Source organism: Erythrolamprus reginae, chromosome 11, assembly GCF_031021105.1.
Source record: "Erythrolamprus reginae isolate rEryReg1 chromosome 11, rEryReg1.hap1, whole genome shotgun sequence".
In the NCBI taxonomy this organism is placed as follows: Eukaryota; Metazoa; Chordata; class Lepidosauria; order Squamata; family Dipsadidae; genus Erythrolamprus; species Erythrolamprus reginae.
In genome coordinates, this window is record NC_091960.1 from 28467735 (window position 1) to 28494336 (window position 26602).

The 26602-nt window shown below is 40.3% G+C and overlaps 1 protein-coding gene across 6 annotated transcripts in view; it reads right to left on the minus strand.

Moving 5' to 3' along the window:
- Nucleotides 1–1298: 1298 nt before the first annotated feature.
- The window catches only part of AGO4 (argonaute RISC component 4), a 28158-nt gene continuing 2854 nt past the window's right edge, over nucleotides 1299–26602 (minus strand). For all 6 annotated transcript variants that reach the window (XM_070764391.1, XM_070764396.1, XM_070764392.1 and 3 more), the window contains exons 2-18: nucleotides 22358–22523; nucleotides 21631–21751; nucleotides 20624–20805; nucleotides 19589–19725; nucleotides 19364–19498; nucleotides 17162–17249; nucleotides 15312–15459; nucleotides 15115–15234; nucleotides 14607–14735; nucleotides 14256–14389; nucleotides 13215–13399; nucleotides 12809–12968; nucleotides 11732–12047; nucleotides 9783–9917; nucleotides 6790–6891; nucleotides 5401–5600; nucleotides 1299–4092 (exon numbers count right to left, since the gene is read on the minus strand). In XM_070764391.1, the coding sequence (XP_070620492.1) occupies nucleotides 3984–4092; nucleotides 5401–5600; nucleotides 6790–6891; nucleotides 9783–9917; nucleotides 11732–12047; nucleotides 12809–12968; nucleotides 13215–13399; nucleotides 14256–14389; nucleotides 14607–14735; nucleotides 15115–15234; nucleotides 15312–15459; nucleotides 17162–17249; nucleotides 19364–19498; nucleotides 19589–19725; nucleotides 20624–20805; nucleotides 21631–21735 (2385 nt within the window). In that variant the 5' untranslated portion in view covers nucleotides 21736–21751; nucleotides 22358–22523 and the 3' untranslated portion in view covers nucleotides 1299–3983. The remainder of the gene's footprint in view (nucleotides 4093–5400; nucleotides 5601–6789; nucleotides 6892–9782; nucleotides 9918–11731; nucleotides 12048–12808; nucleotides 12969–13214; nucleotides 13400–14255; nucleotides 14390–14606; nucleotides 14736–15114; nucleotides 15235–15311; nucleotides 15460–17161; nucleotides 17250–19363; nucleotides 19499–19588; nucleotides 19726–20623; nucleotides 20806–21630; nucleotides 21752–22357; nucleotides 22524–26602) is intronic.

Sequence of the window (26602 nt, forward strand, 5' to 3'; positions counted from 1 at the left end):
TGAAGTCTCCTTGGATGCCCTTCTTAAAATGCCCAGAAGTCACAGAAGTAAGAAAGACTCTCTGTTACAGAGCAAAAGCTTTTTAGAGCCTCTTTGGAATAAAAGTGCTCAATTTATTTTTTTTTTGAAAAAAAGGCAGAAGACTTACAGAAGGAACCACATTTGCCTATAAACACCAAGAACTACTGCCCACATTATTAGCCCATTCCCCTCCAGCCCACAGTTCAGATTTGCTACATTTGAAAATCTCCCATGACATAACAGCAAGGGGGGGGGGGGAAAAAAGGAGCCAGCAGGCTTAATATACACCAAGAGTCTCCAACCAAGTTGAAATTCTGGAAGTTGTAGACAGAAGTGGGCTGTTAAGGTGGAACAGTGATGGGTGCTCGCCCCGTGGCTGAGTGCTAGCGGAGCCCAGCGCAATTATGGTACTGCACCTGCCTGTGGCGCACCTGCGTCTCCGCACGTGATTTCACTACCTGCCCAGGTACAGTAGCAGAATTGTGCTGGACTCCGCTAGCACTCAGAGCCATGGGGCGAGCACACATCAGCGTTCCACCTTAGCCGCCCACCTCTGGTTGTAGCCCAAAACGATCAAAGACAACAGAGTTGGAGAAGACTGGTCAAAAGGAAAGAAAACCACATTAAAAACCCCAACCAAACAAAACCTTTAAGAACTATAGCTAGAAAATGCACATCTTCCCATTGATTGACACATGCATAACCATTCAGTTCATCCCCAGGGGAAGGGGCAGTCCCAATGAGTCAAAAAGGTCTCCCAAAGATCAGCAAGACCTTCCCTTTATTACAGAGGTCTTCAAATTTGGCAACTTTTAAGGCTTGTGGACCTCAAGTCCCAGAATTCTGTCCAAAAGAAGTCCACAAGTCTTAAAGTTGCTAAGCTTGGGGACCCCTGCTTTATTAGTTTGAAGACCTTCCATCGCTGTCTGCTTTGATACGAGTTTTTCAGGTCTGAAACATACCCAAATGACATCACTGGACCATTCAGCAAGTAAGAGATGACTGAACATTTTTTTTTTGCACAGGAAAATTTTCAACAGAGACAAGAAGGAAGAAGGGGTGGAAATCAGGAAAAATTCCAAGAAAGTGCAAAAGTTGGCAAGAAAGTTTTCTCATCAACATTTTTTGGGCTTGATAAAATTCATTCTGATGATGATCAGCTTAAAAAAAGAATCCTGCTTCGATATCACTCTGAAATACAGATGATTTCAAAAGACCAATGTGGGTTGTGGGCTGTAATACACATGAAAAGTATGATCAAAATCTTTCCCCCCCCCCCTATGATAAGAATTTTTTAAAAGAACCATTTCATATAGCTTATACACTTTATACAGTCTCATTTCCTAATAAGCCAATCAGAAAAAAAGTCTTCCCAGATCCATTAAGCTTCCTGTCTTCACAGTTTGGGCCCAACTACAACTTAAAATCAACTGAGCCCTTTAAAATGCATGTTTCCATCCAACTGCTTTTTTTTCTTTGTTACTATTTGGGTAGCAATAGGGAATCCCACCTAGCTTCCAAAATCTGCCTTTGCTGGCAATTGATAGGATGAGAGGTTTAAGTCCTCTCCTCCAGCCCTATTTGATCAAGACGTGGGAGTAAAAGTAGATTTGGTTGCTGAAGGTATACAAACCTTTTAGAAAGCCCGGTTTTTTATTCTGCCTGGCTGGGATTTGGAAGAGGATCTCCCCTGTAGACAGGTGGCTACTTTTCCCCACCTGTAGTAGGTGCCTGGGCAGCTGCCAGTGTACCCAGAAGGTACAGATACCCACTTTTCTTCTCTTTCTCTCAAACCATGTCCTTACCTAGTGCAATAAAAAAAAATGCTACACACTAAAACAGGTGCTTAAACTCTTTTCAAGGTGCCTCAGTTCTCCGTTTGTTTGGGTCAGCAGGAGTTAAATTCTTCTTAAATTTCTCCCTGAACATGAAAAGAAAAGAAAAGCAGCAGACAAACTAAAGCAGTGCCCACTCTCCCCTCCCTGTGTATCCTGATATTGATTATCCAAGTGAGGTATTCTCAAGGAATAGTTTAAAAAACAACAACAACCCTTACCTAGACTTAAGCAATCTAATATCTCAATTCTGGACGTCAGAACTAAGTTGCTTCACTTCTTTTTCTGAATGGGGACAAACACCGCATATGCCCTTTCCCACAGACATCCACACACACACCACGCGGCTCTGGAAGAAACATATAAAACTTTTTTTTTGTTTTTTGAAGACTAACTTCAGTGTACTCTGACACAACTGAATAATGTTCTTGGAAATGTACACGTTTCCAAGTTATTAGAAGCTCTATTTCAACCGACCGAAGGACAATCTAAATGGTGTATCCTATCACCCACTTGAAAGTCCGGATTTGAAAAGTCACAATGTCACAAGACTCTGTGATATCACCCCTTTGATTAGAAATCTAGAGTGCAATTATTGGCCAAATCCGTCTTCCGCAGTGGTGGCCACATCAACTCCGTCAAAAACTAGCAATTTAAAGCATTGTGTGCTAACACTCACAAGCTAGTCTCAACACAACACTATTACTGTCTGCACAACCCCCTCCCATCCTACTTTTGGTATTAACATGTTTCAGTGGAAGAGAACAGAGCAAAATAAGAACCCTAATATAAAAAAGTTCAAGATCAACATTACAATTCACACTCCACACATGCTACTGAGTGTCGCTGTACATGCAAGGAACCTAAATCGTCAAAGGAAACAGGATTTAAATTGCTGGTAAAAGTCTTTGATTGCTACTGTCACACTATACACAACTGTACAAATTGGCAAAGCCTTTTTTTTTTTTTTCTGAAACACAACACCCACTTTCCAAGCTTATAAAAAGGGGTAGACAGACCAATGGTGACTATAAAAGAGTTAAAAATAATCATTTGTAAAAAGCATGAAGGGGGCCTCTTCTGATCCATTTCTAGTAATTAATTTTCTCTTCAGCAAAGATAAGTCAATCTACCCAAGAATGGATTCTGACTAGAAAAACTACTGCCGGGTTATTTAAAAAAAATTATTGCCAAAGTTAAAACCTTCTATGAAAAAGAGTATTAAAAATGACTTTAATTTGTCAAACATAGCAGCATAAAATGGGCACTTTTTGTGATGTTTGAAAAATACTAAAAACTAATTGTTCAGAACCTGGTTACCTATTTTTAGAAGGGGGAGCAGTTCAGCATATTGAATCAAAAGATGGCAGTTGTAACCATAAGAATAATTATTATAATAATTGTATTCGAACTGCCAAAGGGGATTTTTTTTCTCTGCTAACGTTACGCATTCACAGAAGAAGTACCACCAAGCTGAATTCGCAGTTATAGTGCAATGGCTTTGCAGCCCAGGACTGCAGAGATATACAAAAAGGGAACTAGCAAAATTTGACAAAGCGAAAAATTAAAAAACAAAATCAAAGGAACAGCCATACCTCTGAAAAGTCATGTTTGTTGAAAGGTGTTTTACACCAAAAATTCATTGATCAAGTCTATATGGTTCCAGACAGGGGGAAAAAACAAACAAACAGCAGAATCCTGTTTTGCCATACCTGGAGACTCACTAAGTAGTATGTCAAAAGCCCAGCAGGAATTCATTTTCTTGACAAGCTTAACATGGGATGAAGAGGTAATGTAAATTAATTGATTAGCAAAATATTTCAATAAAAACCTTTCGTGCCAAGTCCTTTAAAAACTTTTTTTTAAGAGGATTAGCCTTTTGCGTTTTGAGGTAAAAAATTCAGTCCAATGCAAAGACTGTTTATGAAATTTCTGTTTGCAGAAAGAAACAAAAATAAAAATGGCTCCATTGTGCCTGCGCGAGATGTTGGCGGCAGGTATCAATTCAGTGCGACTGTCCCAAGCTGCTGGTGGAGGGCAGCCTGGATTTAAAAAACGAGCCCTGACAATTAATGGTTGCTGGCCTGACCAACGAGGCCGCTCCTGCCCCGTGGCTGCAGAGTCTTCTCAGGCAAAATACATGGTGTGCTGGGTGTCGTGATGGATCTGGACTGCCTTGGCTAGTGCTTGAGGATCACGGCCATTGCTTTGTCCTGACACGTGGCTGCCTTCAGCACTGAAAAAGAAGGTAGAAGGATTTAACACATAATCCCACTGAGGCCATGCTCCTCAACTACATCCCCACCTTTGCAGGTTGCCACTGTTTCAACAAGAAAAGCCACTTCTAAGTATTGGGCAGGGGTGGTTTCTATTCACATTACAACAATATACTGGTAGCCCCCGACTTATGAAGTTAAAAGAAAACTATCTTGGGGCTACTTATGACCAGATTCAAAGTTCCAAGGGTCACCCCGAGTCCCATAAATGAATTTTGGGTGCTAGGGAGACTACTATAGATCTATTTCAGGCTTATTTGCCTTCATCAGGTAGCCACACCCTTACTGGGATTTGAATCTGGAGCCTCTGCCTTGTAAGGAAGAGACCTTAGCCATTAGACTACAGGCTCGTCTCCTGTATCAGCTTGTACCAGGGAAGGGAGATATACAGAGGTGGGCTGCTACCTGGACAGGGAGGATGTGGTGATCCACCCCAGAGTACCCAATTTGCACTGAAAGATGTTGAAAGAAAATGCAGGGCATCCTGCATAAGCCATGGCCACAGTGTGGTAGTAAAAATTTTGGTAACCCTTCACTGGAGAGAGATATATACACACCAAACTGGTAGTATATGGCTGGCTGTAGCATCTCAGAGTCATGTTTTATAGCTTTTCTTTGATGGAAAAAAGCATTTACCTTCAGTTTTTAGCAAAAAAAACCCTTTTAGTGACTTCTGCAAAAAATGTTGCAAATAGGTCACATGACTGAACCATTTGACAATTGTCACGACTTACAATCATAATAGGCAGGCTCTATGATGGTTCTAAGTCAAGGACTACTTGTACAAACAAGGTTAAAAATGAACTCTTGGCCTCTCTTACATGAGATTCAGGCAACTATTCTCTAAACAGTACTTTCTTCTGAAATATTCAAAACGTTGGGAAGAATAGAAGTTTGAATTATCTTAAGCATAACGGATTAGCAAAACTAACTATCTGCAGAGTCTGCAGATTTTTGTTTGGAGTAATTATATTGATAAATACATTATCTAATTTTTCCAGCCAATTAAATGGAATCTACAATTAGAAGGCAGGATGTTGCAATTTGTTCAATAAAATATTGCCTGTGCAGCAACTAACAACTAATGCCACCAATTTTTTTTAAAACTTCCCTGAGAAATTAGAATTGTTAAAGGGAAGGAGCTTTGCATTTAGATCAAATCCATAATGGAAGGGCAGATCGGTATATCATTTACCACTCACCCAGATTGCAGTCCTAGACTCTGAGTACACTAAATCCTTGAAGGTTCTATTCCCAAATTTGCTCACCTGTCATGGTCTTTGTCTACAAGATGGTATCTTGCTCTAAATGCCACTAGCCTGGCATAATATGCAGGCGCAGGGATTGAGACAGACCGTGTGCATCGAACGTAAGTGTGACACAGCTGGTATGTCAGTAGCTGCAATTCATCTGCGGTGAAGCAGTTGTCATCCCACAAGACTTGATAGTGGGAAGGACGGCTGGTTCCCTGAAATGAGAGAAGTCTAGTCAATCCACCACTGAAATTCCCTAAAGACAGACATACGCACAAGAGGCAGGCAGTAACCTCAGAACAAAGAAGTCGAATCTTCTTCGTTCCTTCTCTTCCAAGAAAGCCTCCTCTTTTTTCTTACAGTGTTTCTATGCAAGAAGAAGAAAGGAGCAGCTTCTTCAACCTGGGGCAGAAGGCTGTTCATTAACACAGAAGAAAAGGCTTCACTGACTGTTCAGGCTGCTTATGCCACATTTCAGTATCAAGATTAACCTTTCATTTATACTGTTGTGGTTAGCTCTGGCCCTGCTCCTGCCCCAAGGACTGTGGACGTGGGGGAGACATCCACATGCTGCAGGCCTGTTTTGCCCCCGGTGGAATCTGCTGATGAAGGCTCCTCTGACCAAGAAGACATGAGTGACAGGGAGGAGGAGAGTGTGGCAGACAGCTCAGAAGGAGATCAATTATCTCTCTCCTCCTTGGATTCAGAACAAGAGTTAACGATACAGCCACGCATGCGGAGAGCGATGCATAGGCAGCAACAACTGAGAGATTATTATCAAAGAAAATGAGGCCACCTGTGGTTGGGTGGGGCTGTGGTAATCAGTGAGGCTGCTATAAATAGCAGCCTGTGGGTTTAGCCATTGTGGAGGATTATCTGATCGTTGTGTTTCATGACTGCTTTGCTGACTTTGATCTTTGTGTGCTGATTTTTCCCCACTTTGAAACTAAACCAGAGCAAAGTGTGCTTCACTTTGTGAAAGAAGAAGGACTGTGAATTGCCTCACAGCTGCAAGATAAGTATCACAGAACTGATAAGGGACTTGTACAAATTACCAGTTTGTTTGGAGACGAGTGCTCTTTGCTATACAAAAAGAGGGCTTGGTTTAAGTGAATTTTCATTATAAAGAACACTGTTTTGAATTTTCAAACGTGTGTGTGTCTGAAATTTGTACCTGTGAATTTTTGGGAGGATTCTTCCAGAGAGCCCGACAGAACATATATACAAGGCTGGTTTCATCCATGCACAAACCACAAAATACTACAGAGCAGAGGTCTTCAAACGTGGCAACTTTTAAGATTTGTGGACTTATGGAGAATTCTGGGAGTTGAAGTCCACAAGTCTTAAAGTTGCCACGTTTGGGGACCCTTGCTACAGAATAACTGCTGGCTACATTATGATTACCTGGATTCCTGCATGGCTACAGAGGTAAAAGTCGAATTCAGACGGGTGGGTGATGGTGCTATCCACAGTAGTGCCTGCTGGGACATTTCCACTTTTCCCCACCTATTGGAGATAACACAGCCATAACGCTTAAGTGTGCAGCATCCATGTAAACAAAACACGCAGAATTCATCATTATATTTTCTTTGACAGTAACTCAATCGATCAATCTGTACAGTACACTTGAATCTTACCACTACTCTACTACTAAAGATTAAGGATCATGATTCAACGAGCAACTGGACAATTTCCTCTAAGGATGAACTTTTCAGTTTGCTGAAGTCAGCCAGATTCAGATATACATAAAGTAACGTCCAACTGGGAATATTTTCACATTATCCAAATGCCATTGCCCTATGATTGTCATTTTGAATTTTGTGAAAGAAATGGGCAGCCAGGAGAAGAGCATGTATGACTTGACAAGCAGAAATACACAAAATATTTCTGGATTTAAATTTGAAATATTCGTTTCGGTTCATTAAGGTTGGAACAGCTGTTGCAACTTGAAATGGAGAAATATGATGAACTGAAAGTTCTCCAGTAATAAGCAGGATGGAATGAACCTGACCTACCTGGATCTCATGCATTTGATTCTCTTAGGAATCATTAGAGTGCTGAGGGATGCCTACAAATATGTCCCAACATTTTCAGCTAGGGTTTAGCTTCTTGTGGCAGTATGACAACTGAACAGTTAGTCTCAACTTTGAATTGTTATACATAGAAACATAGAAGACTGACGACAGAAAAAGACCTCATGGTCCATCTAGTCTGCCCTTATACTATTTCCTGTATTTTATCTTACAATGGGTATATGTTTATCCCAGGCATGTTTAAATTCAGTTACTGTGGATTTACCAACCACGTCTGCTGGAAGTTTGTTCCAAGGATCTACTACTCTTTCAGTAAAATAATATTTACTCATGTTGCCTTTGATCTTTCCCCCAACTAACTTCAGATTGTGCCCCCTTGTTGTGTTCACTTTCCTATTAAAAACACTTCCCTCCTGGACCTTATTTAACCCTTTGACATATTTAAATGTTTCGATCATGTCCCCACTTTCCCTTCTGTCCTCCAGACCAGCGTTTCCCAACCGGTGTGCCGCGGCACACCGGTGTGCCGCGAGACATGGCCAGGTGTGCCGCTAAGCTCCAGCTGGGCGGGGTGCTGCCGGTACTTCCGTCCTGGGGCTCCCGCTCGCAGCTGTCCCCCGCCTCCTGCTCGATGCCGCGGTTTTCGGCGCTCTCCTGCTGGGCGCCAAAGAAGGAAGGCAGGAAGAAGGAGAGCTTTATTCTTCGCGCCTTTTCCCCGCCTTCCTTCTTTGGGACCCAGCAGGAGAGCGCCGAAAACCGCGGCATCGAGCAGGAGCCGGTTGACAGCTGCGAGCGGGAGCCCCAAGACGGAAGTACCGGCAGCGCCCCGCCCAGCTGGAGCTTCTCCTGCGTCGACGGCAAGTTTCCTTTGTGGCCCGGCGGGAGGGCACTGGCGATGGGAGCGGGGGGCGGGGGCGGCCGCAGTGGCCGCAGGCAGTCGTGGGGAGATGGCGGCGGCGAGAGGGAGCGCTCTCTCTCTCTCTCTCAGCTGACTGCAAGCGGGAGCCCTGACGGTGGCGGTTGGACGTGCTGCTAGACGTCGTACATGCTGGCGCTGCGGGCCTGGCATATACGGTGTCCAGCAGCACGTCCAGCTGCCGCCGTCAGGGCTCCCGCTTGCAGTCAGCTGAGAGAGAGAGAGAGAAAGAAAGAGAGACATATAAGAGAGGCAGAGAGAGAGAGAAAGAGAGACATAGCAAGAGAGGCAGAGAAAGAGACAGAGCAAGAAAGAGAGGCAGAGAAAGAGAGAGAGAAAGAGAGACATAGCAAGAGAGGCAGAGAAAGAGACAGAGCAAGAAAGAGAGGCAGAGAAAGAGAGAGAGAAAGAGAGACATAGCAAGAGAGGCAGAGAGAGAGAGACAGAGCAAGAAAGAGAGGCAGAGAAAGAGAGACATAGCAAGAGAGGCAGAGAGAGAGAAAAAGAAAGAGAGACATAGCAAGAGAAAAAGAGAGACTTAGCAAGAGAGGCACAGAGAGAGAGAGAAAGAGAAAGAGAGACATAGCAAGAGAGACAGAGAGAGAGAAAGAAAGAGAGAAAGAGAAAGAAAGAGAGATAGCAAGAGAGGCAAAGAGAAAGAAAGAGACATATAGCAAGACAGTGAAAGAGAGAGAGAGAGCAAGAGAGAGAGAAAAGCAAGAAAGAGATAGCAAGAGAGACAGAGAGAGAGAGCAAAGGAGAGAGAAAGACATAGAGGAAGGGAAGGAGGGAGAGAGAAAGAGAGCAAAAAAGAGAGAAAGAAAGAAAGAGGGATGGAGAGAGAGAAAGAAGGGAAGGAAGGAAAAGAGAAAGAGGGAGAAATAGAGCGAAAGGTAGGAAGAGAGAGAGTTTTTTGGTCCAAACTTTTCTTTAGCCCTCCCCCCCGCCCCGCCCCGCCCCCCTTTCAGTGTTCCCCGAGATTTTGAAAATATGAATAATGTGCCGCGGCTCAAAAAAGGTTGGGAAACACTGCTCCAGACTATACAGATTGAGTTCATTAAGTCTTTCCTGATACGTTTTATACTTAAGACCTTCCATCATTCTTGTAGCCCGTCTTTGGACCCGTTCAATTTTGTCAATATCTTTTTGTAGGTGAGGTCTCCAGAACTGAACACAGTATTCCAAATGTGGTCTCACCAGCGCTCTATATAAGGGGATCACAATCTCCCTCTTCCTGCTTGTTATACCTCTAGTTATTGATTCAAAATGTGTCAACCTATTCACCACCACCACCACCACAAAAAATCCCATCAGTGTCTAGCCTTATAAAAATTCATTTGCACCATACTTCCCCCACCCAGGCACTTTTCCAAGAAAAGCCACCAGGCCTCTCCTGAAAGCTGCAGAATTGAATAGGGTGGCTTTATGTTCCCTCTGCAGTTACCTACCCGTTCAGTTTTGTCTGCACAAAAGAGTCTTGTGTGATGCCTTTTCTGCACGACAATGTAGGTGATCCCCGGCCTGTAGTCTTCTTCTAAACTGATACAGGCCTTCCGGATTGCAATAAGCTCAGGCCAAGCTACCTAGAAGTGTTACAAGTCGAAATCAACTCAATTCATGAAATCCCACTGAAGCTGTTGTACTATAAAGTAAGAACAGGTATGAATCCAAGCCAATTTCTGGTTGCTGAGTAGATCAAGCAAGTTCATGAAAACTTTCAAGGTAAAATACCATTTTGCAAACTTGCCATGAAGGAAATAGACAAGTACATTTAGAAAACTGCTTATATGCATAGTGCTATGGGATTAGACACGAATTTAATTTAGGATCAGGATGCATCACTGACATACAGCATACCACATTTCCCCCAAAATAAGATGAGTCTTATTTTTTTTAACCCTGAAATTAAGTGCTTGGCCTTACTGCCATGCACCCAAAAGCCTAATTGGGCTTATTATTTTGGGAAAAACAGGGTACATATCATAATAGCCCACTATTATGGCAATAAATTGTGATGGTCATTATGCCAGTCATCAAAGGGACTGTGATTTACCTTTTTTGTGGCAGTTAAGTGACCACCATGAGTATTAAGTAGTCACTAAGCAAATCCACTGATCAGTATAGGGCAGTGATGGCGAACCTATGGCATGGGTGCCATAGGTGGCACATGGAGCCGCATCTGCTGTCACACACACCATTGCCCTAGCTCAGCTCCAACTCACAGCTGAAGTTTGGCTCACACAGAGGCTCCGGGAGGGCATTTTTGGCTTCCAGAAAGGGATGGGGGAGGACCTTTTTACCCTCCCCTGGCACCAGGGAAGCCTTTGGAGCCTGGGGAGGGCAAAACCTGGAGCCTACTGGGCCTACCAGAAGTTGGGAAACAGGCCATTTCTGGCCTGCAGAGGGCCTCTGGGGGCAGGGGAAGCTGTTTTCTCCCTTCCCAGGCATTAAATTATGGGGTTGGACACTCGCACATGCAAGATAATGCACACACACTCTCTTTCGGCACCCGAGGAAAAAAAAGGTTCGCCATCACTGCTATAGAGCGTTTTATTTTATTTTACCAGAAACTGGAAGCAAACGTCTTTCAATAAAAAAAATCATATATCTTGGTTATGTTTCCACAATAGTTCTGCAAAGGGCCATAAATATGAGCATCCAAAATGCAGTCAACCAGAGTCACTCTTTACAGATTAATATAATGATGGTTTATCATCTAAAATTAAATGGTTTCAGACATTGTAACACTAGCATGACCATCATAGCTTATTGTTTATTAGTAGGATAATTACAGTGTTTGCAATCATTACCAGGTTTCTGTGTAGCAAGAAAGCTAATAAGTGATGCACGCAGGAATCTCGGAATCTCAAGAATCGTTTCAAACTGGATGATTACCGTATTTTTCATATAAGACACCCTGGAGTATAAGACGCACCTTAGTTTTTGGGGATGAAAATAGTGGGGGAAATCTGCCTACCAGGTATTAATCTGGCTAGCGTCCTTAGTCTGCTCAGCTTCAGCACGTTATTTTATCCCCTGGTTAGGACTTTAAAAAACCTTCTTCAGAGTGAGCAGCAATGAAAAAAAAAAGCCTGCAAAGATTTAGGGCAGGGGGAAAAAACCTTCTTCAGAGAGATTAGCAATGAAAAAGCCTGAAAGCCAGTAACAGCAGGGAAGATCATTAGGGATGGAAAAAAAGGCTTTGAAAAAGCTACACTCAGAGCATAAGTCACACCCAAATTATCAGCTTCTTTTAGGGGAGAAAAGGTGCGTCTTATACTCTGAAAATGGGGTGAATGTTTTCGTTGAGTGCATTCTCGGCATAAACCTCTTTTCAGGCAAAGGAATGGATTTTCTTGGGGGGCCTCAATCAGAGGATGAATTACTAGACCAATACCTGTTTCATTTGCCCTTCAGATACTCCTCCCCTGTAGTAAATGATCCGCGTGGGCTTGAAGCGAGTGGATTTGTAAAACTGGATCAACAGTTCTCGCACCATATTGGTCAGGTCTTGAATCACTTCCTGACTGTACAGTAGTTCTTGTGATGTTTCTTGACGGGATGTTTGCACACGCACAGTAGCGCAGTAGCGGCTGGGGTGGCCATCCATGCTTCCTACTACAGCAGCAATGGAAGGTTTCTTCCCATCTCCAGCAGGTGGGTGAGTGACATCTGCTCCCAGAAAAATAACAGGTTGCTGGAATACTGAGGGCCTGGGGAATTGGGGGGAAAAAGGCATTTTCTTAACTAGGAACCAGCAAAAAAAAACCCTCCTTTTAAAAAATTATCTATACAGTTTTAATTATTAATTTTATTTTTTCCAAGCTATTCTTCAGGTGCTTTAGTGCTTATTTCTGCATTATGCAACTCAATATTCTACCTATTCGATAGCTAACATATCCCACCTCAGCCAGAGGACAAACAATAAATATACCCTGATGTCATTCTCCCTGTTGCATCAAACAATTAACCTTAATCCTCAATTAATTCCTGCTTTGCTATGGGTTAAAAAGGAGAATTCAATGAACTTTTGTCCCTTCTTTGAATTAAAAAAATTCAGGTCAGCCCAGTGAACAAGAAATCTAAAGAATTTATTAGTATAAAACAACAATTGCATAAAGAAAGATAAAATCTGTATAAGGGCAAGTGGAAACTCTACACTGGACTGTCAGGTAGCCTCACTTTTTAATGTGGGGATTATTATAAAGGCTTTTATCTGGATAATTATCTAGTACAAAGTATCATAGCAGAAGTGAACATGTGAATGAAAAAAGGGAAAAAAACTACAGACAAAATCTAAATGCATGATAGGTTTTCATTTCTATAACTAATTAAAACTTTAGAACAATTTAAATTAGGTAAATGACAACATTCTCAATGCAAGGATTTTCATTTTGAGTGTTTTCATCATTCTGTTTCTCGATAAAACTCAGCCCTATGCTTTTCATGAAGAATAACCAAGGGTTAAGCTGACCTTTGATGTGGTACAAGGACATTGTTTATTCCACCAAGTTTTGCATTGATCTTCAGACAAAGATTGGACAGAGTTTGGGGAGATGTTTTCACCACATTTTTCACCTGAACACACTGAGTTGCCATGCCCAGGAGGGTATCCCCAACTCGTTTAACTTCAGCTGTGAAGAAAAAGTTGTTTTTTTTAGAACCCAGAAGTTTTTAAAAATATTCTCCCAGCTCCTACTCCCCATCCCATTCGAGTAATTCAATCTGATGACTTAGATAATTTAATATTTGGGGTTTTTTTTATTTTAAAGAGTTTGCACAGGATCATTACAACAACAACTACAACAAGCACCAAAGTATATTTGCACATTCATTCAATGTGATAATTATATTATGCATTTGCGCAAATGGTCCCTTACCATAGACGGGTGTCTTTCCTGGAAGAATCACTACAATTAGCTGCAGGCCTACATAAGTCAATTTCAAATGTTTGAACATGGGCTCCACACTGTCTGCGCCTTGTGCGTATTTACAGAAGCATGGCTGGCCCTGGATTGGCATCCCCGCATCCTTAGAGATCTTGCGCAGCTGATCCGTAAAACTCCTAGAAACACAGAATAATTCATAGAGAGGATTAGCACAAGTCTAACTTTGTGCAGGTTATCCCTTTTATTCCACCTGAAATGGTTTTGATAAAAGAATTGGATTGATTCTTACGAAACAGGTATCTCAATCCTTAAGTCAGATCAGTATTTTTTGAATCTTGGCAACTTTAAAATGAGTGGACTTCAACTCTCAAAATTTCTCAGCCAGTACAACTATGGAATTCTGGGAACTGAAGACAACATATTTTAAAATTGCTAGGTTTGAAAAACATAGGGTTAAACTAAATTTCCTTGAATACTGTCAATGTAACTCTGGACATCAGAAAATGAACACAACGAATTACTCTGGACTGCAAGTGTTAATACTGGGTAAAGCGATCACAGTTATTTGTGTACTTTTTAGGTTATCATTCTGAAATTTCCAATTATAGTAAGCAATTATTCCAATTACAATAATCCCAAATTAAAATGTCATAATTACTTTCCATTGCATTATATTTCAATTATATTGGCTGAGAATTGTGCTTATAATAAAGAAGGTATCAGATGATCTTGAAGTCCAACTCACCTCAAAAAGCTGCTGTTGTGGGGAAAATAGGAGGCAGGTATGTTGGCTATGTTCATCGCGTTGAGTCATTTGTAAAAATAATAAAGGCAGGATATACATCATAAAAAATAAATACCAGATCTTGGAGGTATCGGAATGGGGAAAGCAGAAAGTGAAGAAAAGCAATTGCTTTGTGTACCCTCATCTTGTTGATCACAACATATATATAAAAAGATACACCATCCAACGCTTTCCAAACATCAGTTTAAACAAGTAAACATAATCTTCTTCTAAAAACAACTACTTACTTCAACAAATCTTCCCGACATTGTTTCTGAGGTGCAAAGCAGGCAACAGCCCAGACTTTAATTTCAATCCCAGCATAGAACTGTTTTCCTCTCATATCCCAGACACCCTGATTTGGGGTAGCAACAGTCTTGTTCTAAAAAAAAAAATCAAACAGAAACCACTGTTCTTTGACAAGAGTATAAACTAATGCACAGGCAAACCCCTTTCCATTGCATTTCCACGATCAACTATATTTTCAGCCTCAAATTTTAATCAGTTGACAGATTAATTACTGCATTAAAAGTATGCATTAGCTCCTATATGAGGTTTGTTGTATAATCTAGATTGGATGAAAATTATGAAGTACTTACCCTACCTCCATACTGCAGCATTGGTGCAGGTAATACTCTGCCTGTCAATTCTGTCATTTCATTATGGACAACAATACCAAACTCCTTCAGATATGGATCAGGTCCACCAACCATACTGTTACTCTTGACCTGGAGATTCAGACAACATTTCTTAAATATAGACACAACAGCTCTTGTGAATATTTCATTTGAGTAAGTGTAGCTCAGTCCACTGTCTGCCTTTGTTACTCGGTTGCTGCTATCTTTCATTGTAGTTATCTGTGAATTATGTGGACTGCTGCAAAAGGAGCAGTGGAATTGAGTTTATTATCCTATCTTCTATGTCTTGGATACACCATATTCTGGGTGCACCATAACCCCATAAATCCAGTGGCGAGTAATGGCGTTGGGTCCCAGGAAAGAGATTTGCAAAGTTCATGCATGAAAAGATCCTACAGTGATAAGTGTGTTCCAGCCACCATTTTATTCCATCTTAACGGTAATTTAATATATTCAAGGAGTTACTCACTAGCCTGCTAATTTCTTCCTGCCTGTCAGGTGCAGATCGTGCTGTTGCTTTGATCATGGTTGATGTCTGATTGTCTGTTAGTTTCTTAATACAACGCTGTCCTGCAACTATATTACACACCTGGAATGAAAAAGATAGAGTGAACAAGCCTGATGCAGCAGAACAGAACTGAGGAACAGAACCACCTAAGTGTTTACCTCAAGGGGTAGATAGGTATGTTTTTGCTCCTGCCCTACTTGGAGGCATGGAAGGTGAGGGTATTTCAGTTGCAGACTGTACTTCTGCTTAAAATACTGAGCTACTGTACACTCCATAGCTTGCCCATTTTCCAACTGCAAAGGGAACCTGTTAGCAGAAATATAAATTAAATGTATATTCATTTCACAAGAAAAACCTATGGTATCGGAACATAAACAACTATTTTGGATTCTCAGCTATTTAACAAAAACAGCAACAAAATTATCCTCCCAATAGTCACATTGCTGAAGTTAATAAAAACATAAATCAGTACTCCAAATAAAGGTGAAACTTGAAAAGTTAGAATATCTTGCAAATGTTCATTTATTTCAGTAATGTGACGTAAAAGGTGAAACGTAACATATGAGAGATACTCATAATATGCAAAGTAAGATAGTTCAAGCTATGATTTGTCATAATTGTGATGATTATGGGGTACAGCTCATGACAACCCCAAATCCCCCATCTCATAAAATTAGAATACTACATGCAATCAATTAAAAAAAGGATTGTACATAGAACAATATCAGACCTCTGAAAAGTATAAGCATGCAGAAGGACTCAGTACTTCGTTTGGGCCACTTTTGCAGCAATTACTGCCTCAATGCAGCATGGCATGAATGCTATTAGCCTGTGGCATTGCTGAGTTGTTATGGAAGACCAGGATGCTTCAATAGCAGCCGTCAGCCCTCCTGCACTGTTCGGTCTCAGGTCTCTCATCTTTCTCTTGGCAATGCCCCATAGATACTCTATGGGGTCCCAGTCAGGCAAGTTTGCTGGCCAATCAAGGACTGTAATTCCACAGTCATTTGGCAGTGTGAACAGGTGCCAAGTCCTGCTGGAAAATTTAAGATACCATCCCCATAAAGCTCATGTGCAGATGGAAGCATAGGGCACTCCAAAATCTCCTGGTAGATGGCTGCTTTGACCCTGGACTTAATGAAGCACAGTGGACCGATACCAGCAGATGATATGGCTCCCCAAATCAACAGAGACTGTGGAAATGTTTGCATCTCATTTGAAAACCAAGGACCAAGAGTATGGAGGAAGAATGGAGGCGCACACAGCAAAATGCTTGAGGCCCAGTGTAAAGTTTCCACAGTCTGTGTTGTATTCTAATTTTTTGAGTTTCACCTGTATGAGGCTTCAATGAAGGGATCTTAGAATGCTAACTTTAAAATCAGGTTTAAAATTTCAATACATAGGGACAGCATGATTTTAAAAAAGCATAATGTTGTTCAAACTAATGAAAAGTTAAATTTAAGAGTGGCTATAGTATAAATATGCATGTAAGATGAAGGACTACATAGTCCCGTATCACAGCTATATGCCTGTCAGGTGATATCAAGAGGCTTATCTCATTTGAAGAAGTGTGCATGGCTGCGAGATATCCATGTACATTGTACATTGATTACGTAAATACAGGTAGTCCTCACTTAACTATGGTGATTGGGGCTGAATTTCCATCACAAAGTTACACAAACAAAAAGCACAAGTCATTTGGAAGACGAGCCCCGGCAACTGGACTTCTTTTTTTTTTTAATCTGAATTGCTTGTCCAACTTACCTTCTTCAAGTCTGTCTACTTGGATAAGCAACGAAATGTTTCCAACCAAAAAAGAAAAGTCGTCCAGTTGCCAGGACTCAACTTCCAGATGACTTTTATATGGATGACTGAGAATCTTCCCTGCCATATTGCCAAAGTATGAAATATTTAGTTATGCATCACCTTCAGTTTATAAAATGCTTTTTCATAGCAGAAACAAAACAAAGGCTGTTCAAGATTATTCTTTAAAAGAAAGCATACATACGTTTGATGGCTAGCAGGTCGTCTAGTAACATTGCAAACTCTGTATTTCCTTTTCATTTGACCACAGTGAGTAACTTCCACTTTTAAACCTACAAATCCAGTGAAACATAAAGACACACACACCAAAAGCCAATATGATACATTGAGAAGGATCAACGATCAAAACAAACTACTGGGCTCTCCATGATTACATTTATTTTCTATATAGATGCAAATCCACTGTATCTGGATTGTTGAATTAAAATTCTCAGAGTGGATAGAATAAAAATCAACGCAAGTTAAATACTGTACTTTTCACAGTGTAAGACTCACCTTAGTTTTGGGGGACGAAAACAAGGGGAAAAAAATATCTGCCTCTGCCTCCCAGCAATTTGCCTCTCAGCAAACAGCACAGATGATATACACTGTTTGCGGTGTATCTCTGTGCATGTATGCCTGAACCATAGAAATAGCAAAGAATTGGAGAAATGTACATTATGGCAGTATTTTAATGCCAGAAAGTTTTCATAAATGAGGTCACACTAACTGCTTCCAATTATTTAAATAGATCTACTCCAAATAATGACTAAGTCAGGGTTTCACTCAGCTGCCTTACCAAAACAGGACACTGCTACATTTCAGATTATACTTGTACATGTTCTTAAAATTAATGTGGCTTTCTTGAAGTAGACATTATTCTCTGCTATTTAAAAGAAGATACAGTAGCAATGGGCCTAAGTGCGGGTTCCTACCAGTATGCTAGGGTGCGCCATTCGGGTAGTGGCCCGTAGATTGTGCAATTTGCGTGCGAATGCTGTAATGCCATCTTTGCCAGTCTGTCAGGCAGCACCATCTCTTTGAAATTTTCACCCTATTTTGCTTCTTGTGCATGTGCAGTAGCAACATTTGCAAGGGGACGCTCATGTGCATGAGACTTTGGAAATTTTTTGCTTCTATGCATGTGTGGAAGCAAAAAAATAGCTGAAATAGCACACACACAAGCATCCCCTCATGAGACTTCCACAATTTGCTTCCTGCGTATGTGTGGGAGCAAAATTGTGTGCATGGGCGTGCGAGCGCCCTAACCGCCAGGATACACACGCAACACACCAGTATGCCCAGAAGTGCAACCCATCCCTGACTGGGCCTCTTCAGATCAAGCATTTATTTTAAAAAGCTTCTTCATTTTGTTAAGTTGTCTAAAACAATAAAGCAGTCTTTAACAAATAAGTCTAATAATTTGAACAGTCTACAGACATTTATAGTTATTGACTTATCTCCTTGCATCCAGTTTCAGCAATTGATTAGCACAAGGAAATAAAATTCTGCTTCTGCCTCCCCCTCCCAGCAATTTGCCTCCTTGCAGTTTTAGTTTCACTTTCATTTTAGCAAATGGGCCTACCTGTAGCCTCCTTCTCCTGCTGGTTGGGAGGCCAATCAGTTGTTTTTGCTCTGGATTGCTTGCTGCAAGGAGGTATATTGGTGGGAGGCAGAGGCCAAAGGGTGGGAGTGGCTGGGTGGGGCTACATTCAGTGGATAAGACGCACCCAAATTTTCGCCCTCTTTTGGGAGGTAAAAAGGTGTGTCTTATACTCTGAAAAATACAGTAGTTTCTTCCAAAATCTATTCATCCTAAAGGTTGTAGAGAAAAAAGAATATAATGGGAAATGGACAAAAAATTGTCCACTGAAAATGCTACAGCAGTCAGAACTCCCAATTTGGGGCGGAAGCAGTTAATTCAGTTTTTGACACTGTAGTAAGATTAGAACAACTTGCCTATTAAGTACAGAGCAGAGGTGGGTTGTGATCATTAATAAAGGAGAAAAAATATTCTGAATTTTAAATTTTTTGTTGAATATTATAGAGACCAACAAATTAAAAGATACGGAGTTGGCTTTGAGCCATGATTGTCATCCCTCATATTTTCTGCAACCCCTCCAAAGTATTGGTTTTCTAAAAGACAAATGGAGGATGTCAGAAAGATATCCACAGAATGACAAAACATCCATCTGTATAACCACAAGTTTGTCTTTTTTATTTTTAAATGTGTGATATCGGAAGATGAAAAAACTCTAGCAGCTGCTAAAAATATTCTCTCTGAACGCCATGAAAACCAGCCCAACTTATAATTTTCTAGAGTGGAAATATACCGCAAAATTTTTAGAAATCAGGGTTTTTTTGCTTACCACAATTTGACACACATGGTAACTTATTAAAGTAGTACCTCTGATTTCTTTGGTAAATTTAACACGCTGGGAATCCGTAAGTGGTTTTGTTTGTTCATTGATGTTCTGAATATCCAGGACTTCGCACATGAATTCAATAATAGGCTGAGCACGGTAGAAAGCAGTTGCGGATACTAAAAAAAAAAAAAGAGGAGGCGGGATACTGAAAAAAGGAGTCACAGGAAAGATTTAGGATAATTTAAGCAAACTGGTTTGTTCCATACCATCTATATTGAGCATCATGTTCCACATGGCAGGTCTGACAGACTGATGGAATCCAAACCAGACCTCCCGACCTCCTCCCAGGGGGTGATAGTATCCTTCAGGGGGAGAGAAGAAGGACCGCCCTACTGGAGTGTACCTGGTAGAATGGGAGAATCTATTCAGATTTGGCAAGAAGTTACAAATCAGGAATATTTGAGGTATTGTGTAAAGGTCTGACAAGTGGATCATTGTTAGAACAATTTGTTCTGGATCAGGATATTCCATCACAGCACTTTTGTCAAGATCATCATCATCATCATCATCATCAATATTAAGATAAAGCAGGTGTGTGGATATTAGATCTGTCACTCAGACAATTTTAACATAGAATACCATGTTTCAGTTTAATTAGTCAGAGACAGAGAAGGATTTCTGGTGTGAGTAAAATCAATCTAAGCAAAAGTCACTAAGGAAGATCAAGGAGAATAAGGAAATCCTTCAACCAATTTTGGAACATGTATTAATTGCCATGGAAGGCAAGTATCAGTAGCCAATCATTCTCAATGCTAGGAAGAAAGCAATGGCAAACCATTTCTGAAATCTTGCCCAAAAAACTGGAGGGACTAGTCCACATGATCACCGGGAGTCAATACTGACTTGAAGGCACAAAAAAAAAAAAATATAGAAATTGTTTTGCTGCAAGAATTGGAATATTCTGAACTTTAATTGAAAAGAGACATGGTTACAATTTATTTAAACTGTATTTAGAAAGTTAATTGGACTCTTTATCCAAATGTTATTTCAAAAAGTGACTGTTGTTCCATACCTTTCCTATATTCCACCAAGTCAAAGATAGGTGAGAAAAGCAAAAATATTTAGTGAGCAGAAAACAAACATATCCCTTAGAAATATTGCGTGTTACTTGCAATTACACTTCTGTTCTGAAAGGAAGAATATCTGCAAGCATTTCAATGGGCCACAACATGCATAAAAGAGTCAACCAGCATCTGCATATTGCAATACAGTCCAAGAGAGAATGAGTAAATCATACTCACCTCATAGAGGGAAGATGTCGTGTGATGACATCCAGTGCCTGCACAGAGTCTTCTGGCACTTCGTTCAGATGCCCTGCCAAAGCTTCCAGGAGCAGCTGAAGGCTGACTACAGACACCCACTGAACTGACACCTTAAAGGTCTGGTCCTTCCCTTCACCGGGGAGTGTGACCTCCATATCCACCTGAAGACACAACAGTGAGGATTAACTGTGCAGATCTTCCTTAACTGTACAGAACATCTGTTGAAATTGAAACTGTGGATGAGCTCAACTTGTTTTCAACTGATCCTTGACTGAATTCAGTTTAATCTCATTATTATTTGGGTACAGCAGATACCCATCGAAGTCCCAGATCATTCTTCCCTAGAATAAAAATAAGCTATAGTTCAAGGATAGTTCTCATGCACTTTAAAACATGTCCATATGTTTCATTTAATGCAGGACACTGCAAATTTGGGCATGAAAAAACAATTAATATTGAATACCATTTCATAGGTTCAAAGGATGCAGTTTTATCCTTGCTTGTCAGGTGCAAGCAACCACACGTGTATATTTCAAGCTGGTTATTTTATTATATTCGGTCTATATAACACAGGCATCTCCCCAGATTGCTTGCTCTCCCTTGGAAATGAATAAGATATGGTTCTATGGAGCTTGGGGAGGGGAAGGTGTCAACCCTGGATCTCTTGCAGCTGCCCAATGATTCAAGGCTAATTCCCTGCTTAAGCCCTCCTCCCTGCCTAGCTGGGCATTCCCCAACACTGCTATTCTTTATATGGCATTCCTTTAAAACAAAATCAGGGTATCATTGACCCTCCAGCTGTCACAAACATACAATTATCAGTTTCTCTTAGCATTAGACATGCTTTCTGAAAAAGCTGGGAGTTGCACCTTAGCAAGGCCACTTTCAAATCTAAAACTTCTCTTTTGGTAACCTCATTATTTGAATAGGGCAAACAAGAAGACCCAATAAGTTAAACTCTGAAGGCTTTTACTGAAATGACTTACCCTGTCTCTTCCAATAGGCAGAGGATGTGCGGTATACATATTTCTTTTGCCATCATAGCCAGGCTGTCGATCCCCAAATATTTGCATCTTGAAGTGTCTCACCATTGTATCTACTACCTCCCTGGAAAGTGGAATAAATTGAAATGAGAATAACTTAATAGTACACAAGCATCATGCTCTTGATTTGACTTTCAAAATATGAATTACTGTATTTTCCGGAGTATAAGTTGTACCTTAGTTTTTGGGGAGGAAAATAGGGGGGTGGGGGTGGAATCTGCCTAGCAGGTATTCATCTGGCTAGCGTCCTTAGCCTGGTCAGCTTCAGAACATTATTTTATCCCCTGGTTAGGGCTTAAAAAATCTTATTTGGAGCAAGTAAAAAAGCCTGCAAAGACTTAGGGCTGGAAAATGATTAGCAATGAAAAAGCCTGCAAGACGGTAAGAGCAAGGGAAATCACTAGCGCCTTGTTAGAGCTAAAAAAACAAACAACCCCCCCCCAAAAAAACCCTTTGCTAAATTCAGAGTATAAGACGCACCCACATTTTCAGTCTCCTTTAGGGGGGAAAAGTGCATCTTATACACTGAAAAATATAATAGTTCAAGTACAACTCAACCTTACAAGATTGTCATTGCTGAGGAATGCTCTGTGTATGCCCACTGTATTATTTTATTTAAAACTGCCAAATTATCAGCAGAGAACCATTAAAATTAGGCTTGAAACTATACCTGTTCACTCTCCGGGGACGTTTTTCTGGTTTGATATCCACATCATAATGATACACATCAATTTTAGGAATCTGTACTTGAAAATGATTGGCTAAGAGACGAATTGGTTTTCCAACTGTTCCCAGGCCAGGCCGACGCGGCGGCTGGAATAGAGTGGCTGGCGGCCCTGGAAGAATGGAAGCATGTTTGATAAGTAAAACTATACTAAAATTGTAGTGTTCCAAACATTTGAACGATTTTAAATCAGTTTTAGGTCATATCTCATTTCAAAGCTGCTTGCGTGTACATGCCCACATCCCATTTTGAAGTAGATTGCATACAAACTATTAAGACAGACAGATCTAATACATGGATAAAGTTGACTGATAAGTTTACAGGTTACAAGAAAAAAGAACCATTCATATAACCGCAGCTAGCTCCTTTTGTTCGCTAATTATATTCTACTCACAAATAATATATATTACTTATTCCTAATATCTCCTATCTTTTCCCCCAAAGATAAAAAAGGCACCCTACACTATAGGAGTCTGGGGTTCAACCTCTGCCCCCCACAATGTTGACCAGAACCTGCAATGAAGAAAAAAGACCACTTCAAAATATATCAAATAAAATTTCCAAATTAATTTTTTTCCCTTTGAAATTAAAATATAGCTAACACAATTCCTGCCATAATCTCATAGGCAATTCAAACATGATTAATTTTGCTGCTTACACATGCATTTTACACACTTCAATATCTCTTCCAGACCCCCAGATCTCACCTCTTAAGTCTTCCATGTACAATTATTCTCATTCTTGAAAAGTAATATTAAACTTCTCATTATAATTCGAATGCATTTTAAATTTTCTTTGCTAAGGCTAGCCCATCAATATAATTGTAATAACTGACTAATTAGTATTTTGAATTGTTTCAATTATATTCCCAGATATAGGCATATATACACACCTATTGCAACATTAGAATACTGTACAGTAATCCACATATAAGTCATCATTACTACCTTAAAATGCTCTTAGAAAGGCATCTACAATCACCAATTCCTTCGTAGTTCTTTAAATTAGGGGGCTCCAATCTGAGCTACAGTCCATTCTGAACCAGACTACAGGATTATTGGGCAAGCGAGCATATGCAGCAGACAGGTGGGCAGTGTTCCATTTGTGCAAGCGACACCACCACTTGTGCAAATGGAGCTGCAGGCATTCTCCCTCCACCCTGCCAATCCGCAAAGCGGAAAGGTTCCAGACTGCTGCTTTAAAATACTCCTAATTGATATTTTTGGAAAGAAAGTAACTAGCAGTTGCTAATTTTGCTAAGCTTTAGTCCTGGTTTTAAATGCATGTGTCACACAAAATCTTTTTTGTAGCAATATACCTAAACCAGATGCACTAGTGCCTGTTGACACTGCTACAGGTTTAGTCAAATCATAATATCTTCATACAGGTAAACTTATCAATAACTCTTTCAATTCTTAATATGTATCTTAATATCCTGGCATCCTTATCCTATAAAGGTCGTCACAATAGAGTTGCTATTCCTGGAACAAATTTTGTCAAGCCTTAGTTAAGGATGTCAATTAGGCCTGTAATTTCCATACTAAGTGACAGAAACATAAAACATGACATCATGTGTTCAGATTGCTTAGGGACAGCACTTCCAGTTGCTGTCATTAAGTGAATACAGCAATATATGATCACTGTGATCTCCCACTATTGACTTTGATTGTGGAAGCGGCCAGCGTCACTTGCAAATTGTGATCATGTGATTGCAGGACATTCCAACGTATGATTATGAGCCAGTCACTGAATGCCTGTCTTGTGATCACATGACCCTGGGGATGCTCTGATGGCCAGGAACCCACCATAAGTATCATTTTGTTCAGGTTAGCACTATTGTTAAGTTTAAATAGTCACTGAACAATTGACTGTTCTCTGTTTCCTCATTAAAAATATGCCTCCCATAATTTTTCCTGCTGCTCCGTCAAACAAACTTTATCAGATCCCTCTTCAAACTCAAATGTATTAAAAACACAATATTTGCGTGTCCAAAACTACTAAAATAATATTTGCAGCTAAATCAATTTGAAGTACAATATTCCATGTCTTCTTGGTAAAAGGCATGAACCGTTTACCATTATTCCTTCCCATGCGGTACAAATTATATGGCTTTGCCACTTCATCTAAAGTGGTCACCTGTCTGTATTACTGCTTCTTTTAGGTGGCCAGTGGATGACCTTGAGGCTTTGGATGCCATGCTCGGAGCATATACTCTTGCCATGCACTGCAAGAATAATTACTATATCTTTTGAAACGTTTGACATAGAAAATGAAATTTTCCACAAATATCACAATCAAAGCTATTTCCAACACTAGCTAGGGAGACTTAGCCTTAGGGATAATTTCAATTCAAAATATAAATACAGAAGTTGAGAAGAAGTATTTATTGGGAAAAGGCAAGTGCCTTGCTACAAAAACCAACCATTAAACTTTCATCGCTATATATTCCTGTAATTAAAGTTAACTTCAAATCAAGCTAGAGACTTCACGATTTAATAATAAGAAAGAAGTTTTTAAAAAAGAATTTCCCACTCTACAACCTCCAATTTTCTTGATGATCCCCACAATCAAATACCAACCAGGTTTGATTCTGTTTAGGACTTTGGGGGGATTGGCCATAGTACCATTGTCATCAATGATATAACTGTAGTGATGTGAAACATCTCCCAGCTGGCTATATTCCAAACATAACACGTGTTCACTTCATTTATCACTTGTCTAAACAATTCAAACCAGGAATAATTTGTTTTGAATCTACCTGGCATTTAAAAGGAATAGTTTAAAGAGCTATAGAGCCCTAACTATCTTTGTGGTGTGACCGGAACAACCTAGAACTAAACACACTCAAAACCGTAGAAATGGTGATAGACTTTAGGAGAAACCCTTCCATCCTTCTACCTCTCATAATACTAGACAACACAGTATCCACAGTGGAGACCTTCAAATTTCTAGGTTCTATCATATCTCAAGATCTAAAATGGTCACCTAATATCAAAAACATCATCAAAAAAGCACAACAAAGAATGTTCTTTCTGCCTCAACTCAGGAAGCTCAAACTGCCCAAGGAGCTGCTGATACAGTTCTACAGAGGAATCATTGAGTCTGTCATCTGCACCTCTATAACTGTCTGGTTTGGTTCTGCAACCCAACAAGACCGACAGAGACTTCAGAGGATAATCAGAATTGCAGAAAAACAATTGCTGCCAACCTGCCTTCCATTGAGGACCTCTATACTGCAAGAGTCAAAAAGAGGATGGTGAAAATATTTAATGACCCCTTGCATCCTGGACACAAACTGTTTCAACTCCTACCCTCAAAACATCGCTACAGAGCACTGCACACCAAGACACAAGAACAGGTTTTTTTCCTGAAGGCCATCACTCTACTAAACAAATAATTCCCTCAACACTGTCAGACTTTTTACTAAATCTGCACTTCTATTTCTACTAGTTTTTTTCTCAGCATTCCTATCATCCTTTTCCTCCCATTTAGGATTGTATGACTGTAACTTGTTGCTTGTATCCTAAGATTTTTATTAATATTGTTTCTTCATTGCTTATTTGACCCCTATGACAATCACTGTGTTGTACCACATGATTCTTGACAAATGTACCCTTTTCTTTTATGTACGCTGAGAGCATATGCACCAAGACGAATTCCTTGTGTGTCCAATCACACTTGGCCAATAAAATTCTATTCTATTCTATTCTAAGTGGGCTACCCTGTTTCTCCCAAAATAAGACATCTCCTCATAATAAACCTAATTGGGCTTTTGAGTGCATGGCAATAAGGCCAAGTTCTTATTTCAGGGTTCCAAAAAATATAAGACAGGGTCTTATTTTCAGGGAAACACAATATATAACCTGGCACAAGACCAGAAGGGCTTTCAGCTACCGTCTTTCTTCCTTAAAGTATCTTGGTACTCCTCCCAAATGCAAAACCACTCAGACCACCACTCCCTACCTTTCACTGCCAGAACCACACCTAGTCTTTGCCCAAGATTTAGATTTCAAACAGATTAACAAGTAGAATAATAATATGGGAGCTTCAAGGGAGATGGGGTGGAAAGGGAAAAAAAAGAAAAAGGATCAGCTAAAACAGACTTATCTCCAAATATTCTCTAGTTACCACAGAAGCTCAAACTCCTGACCTAAACAGGAGCAAGAAACAAGCACTTAGTTTAGTTTATCA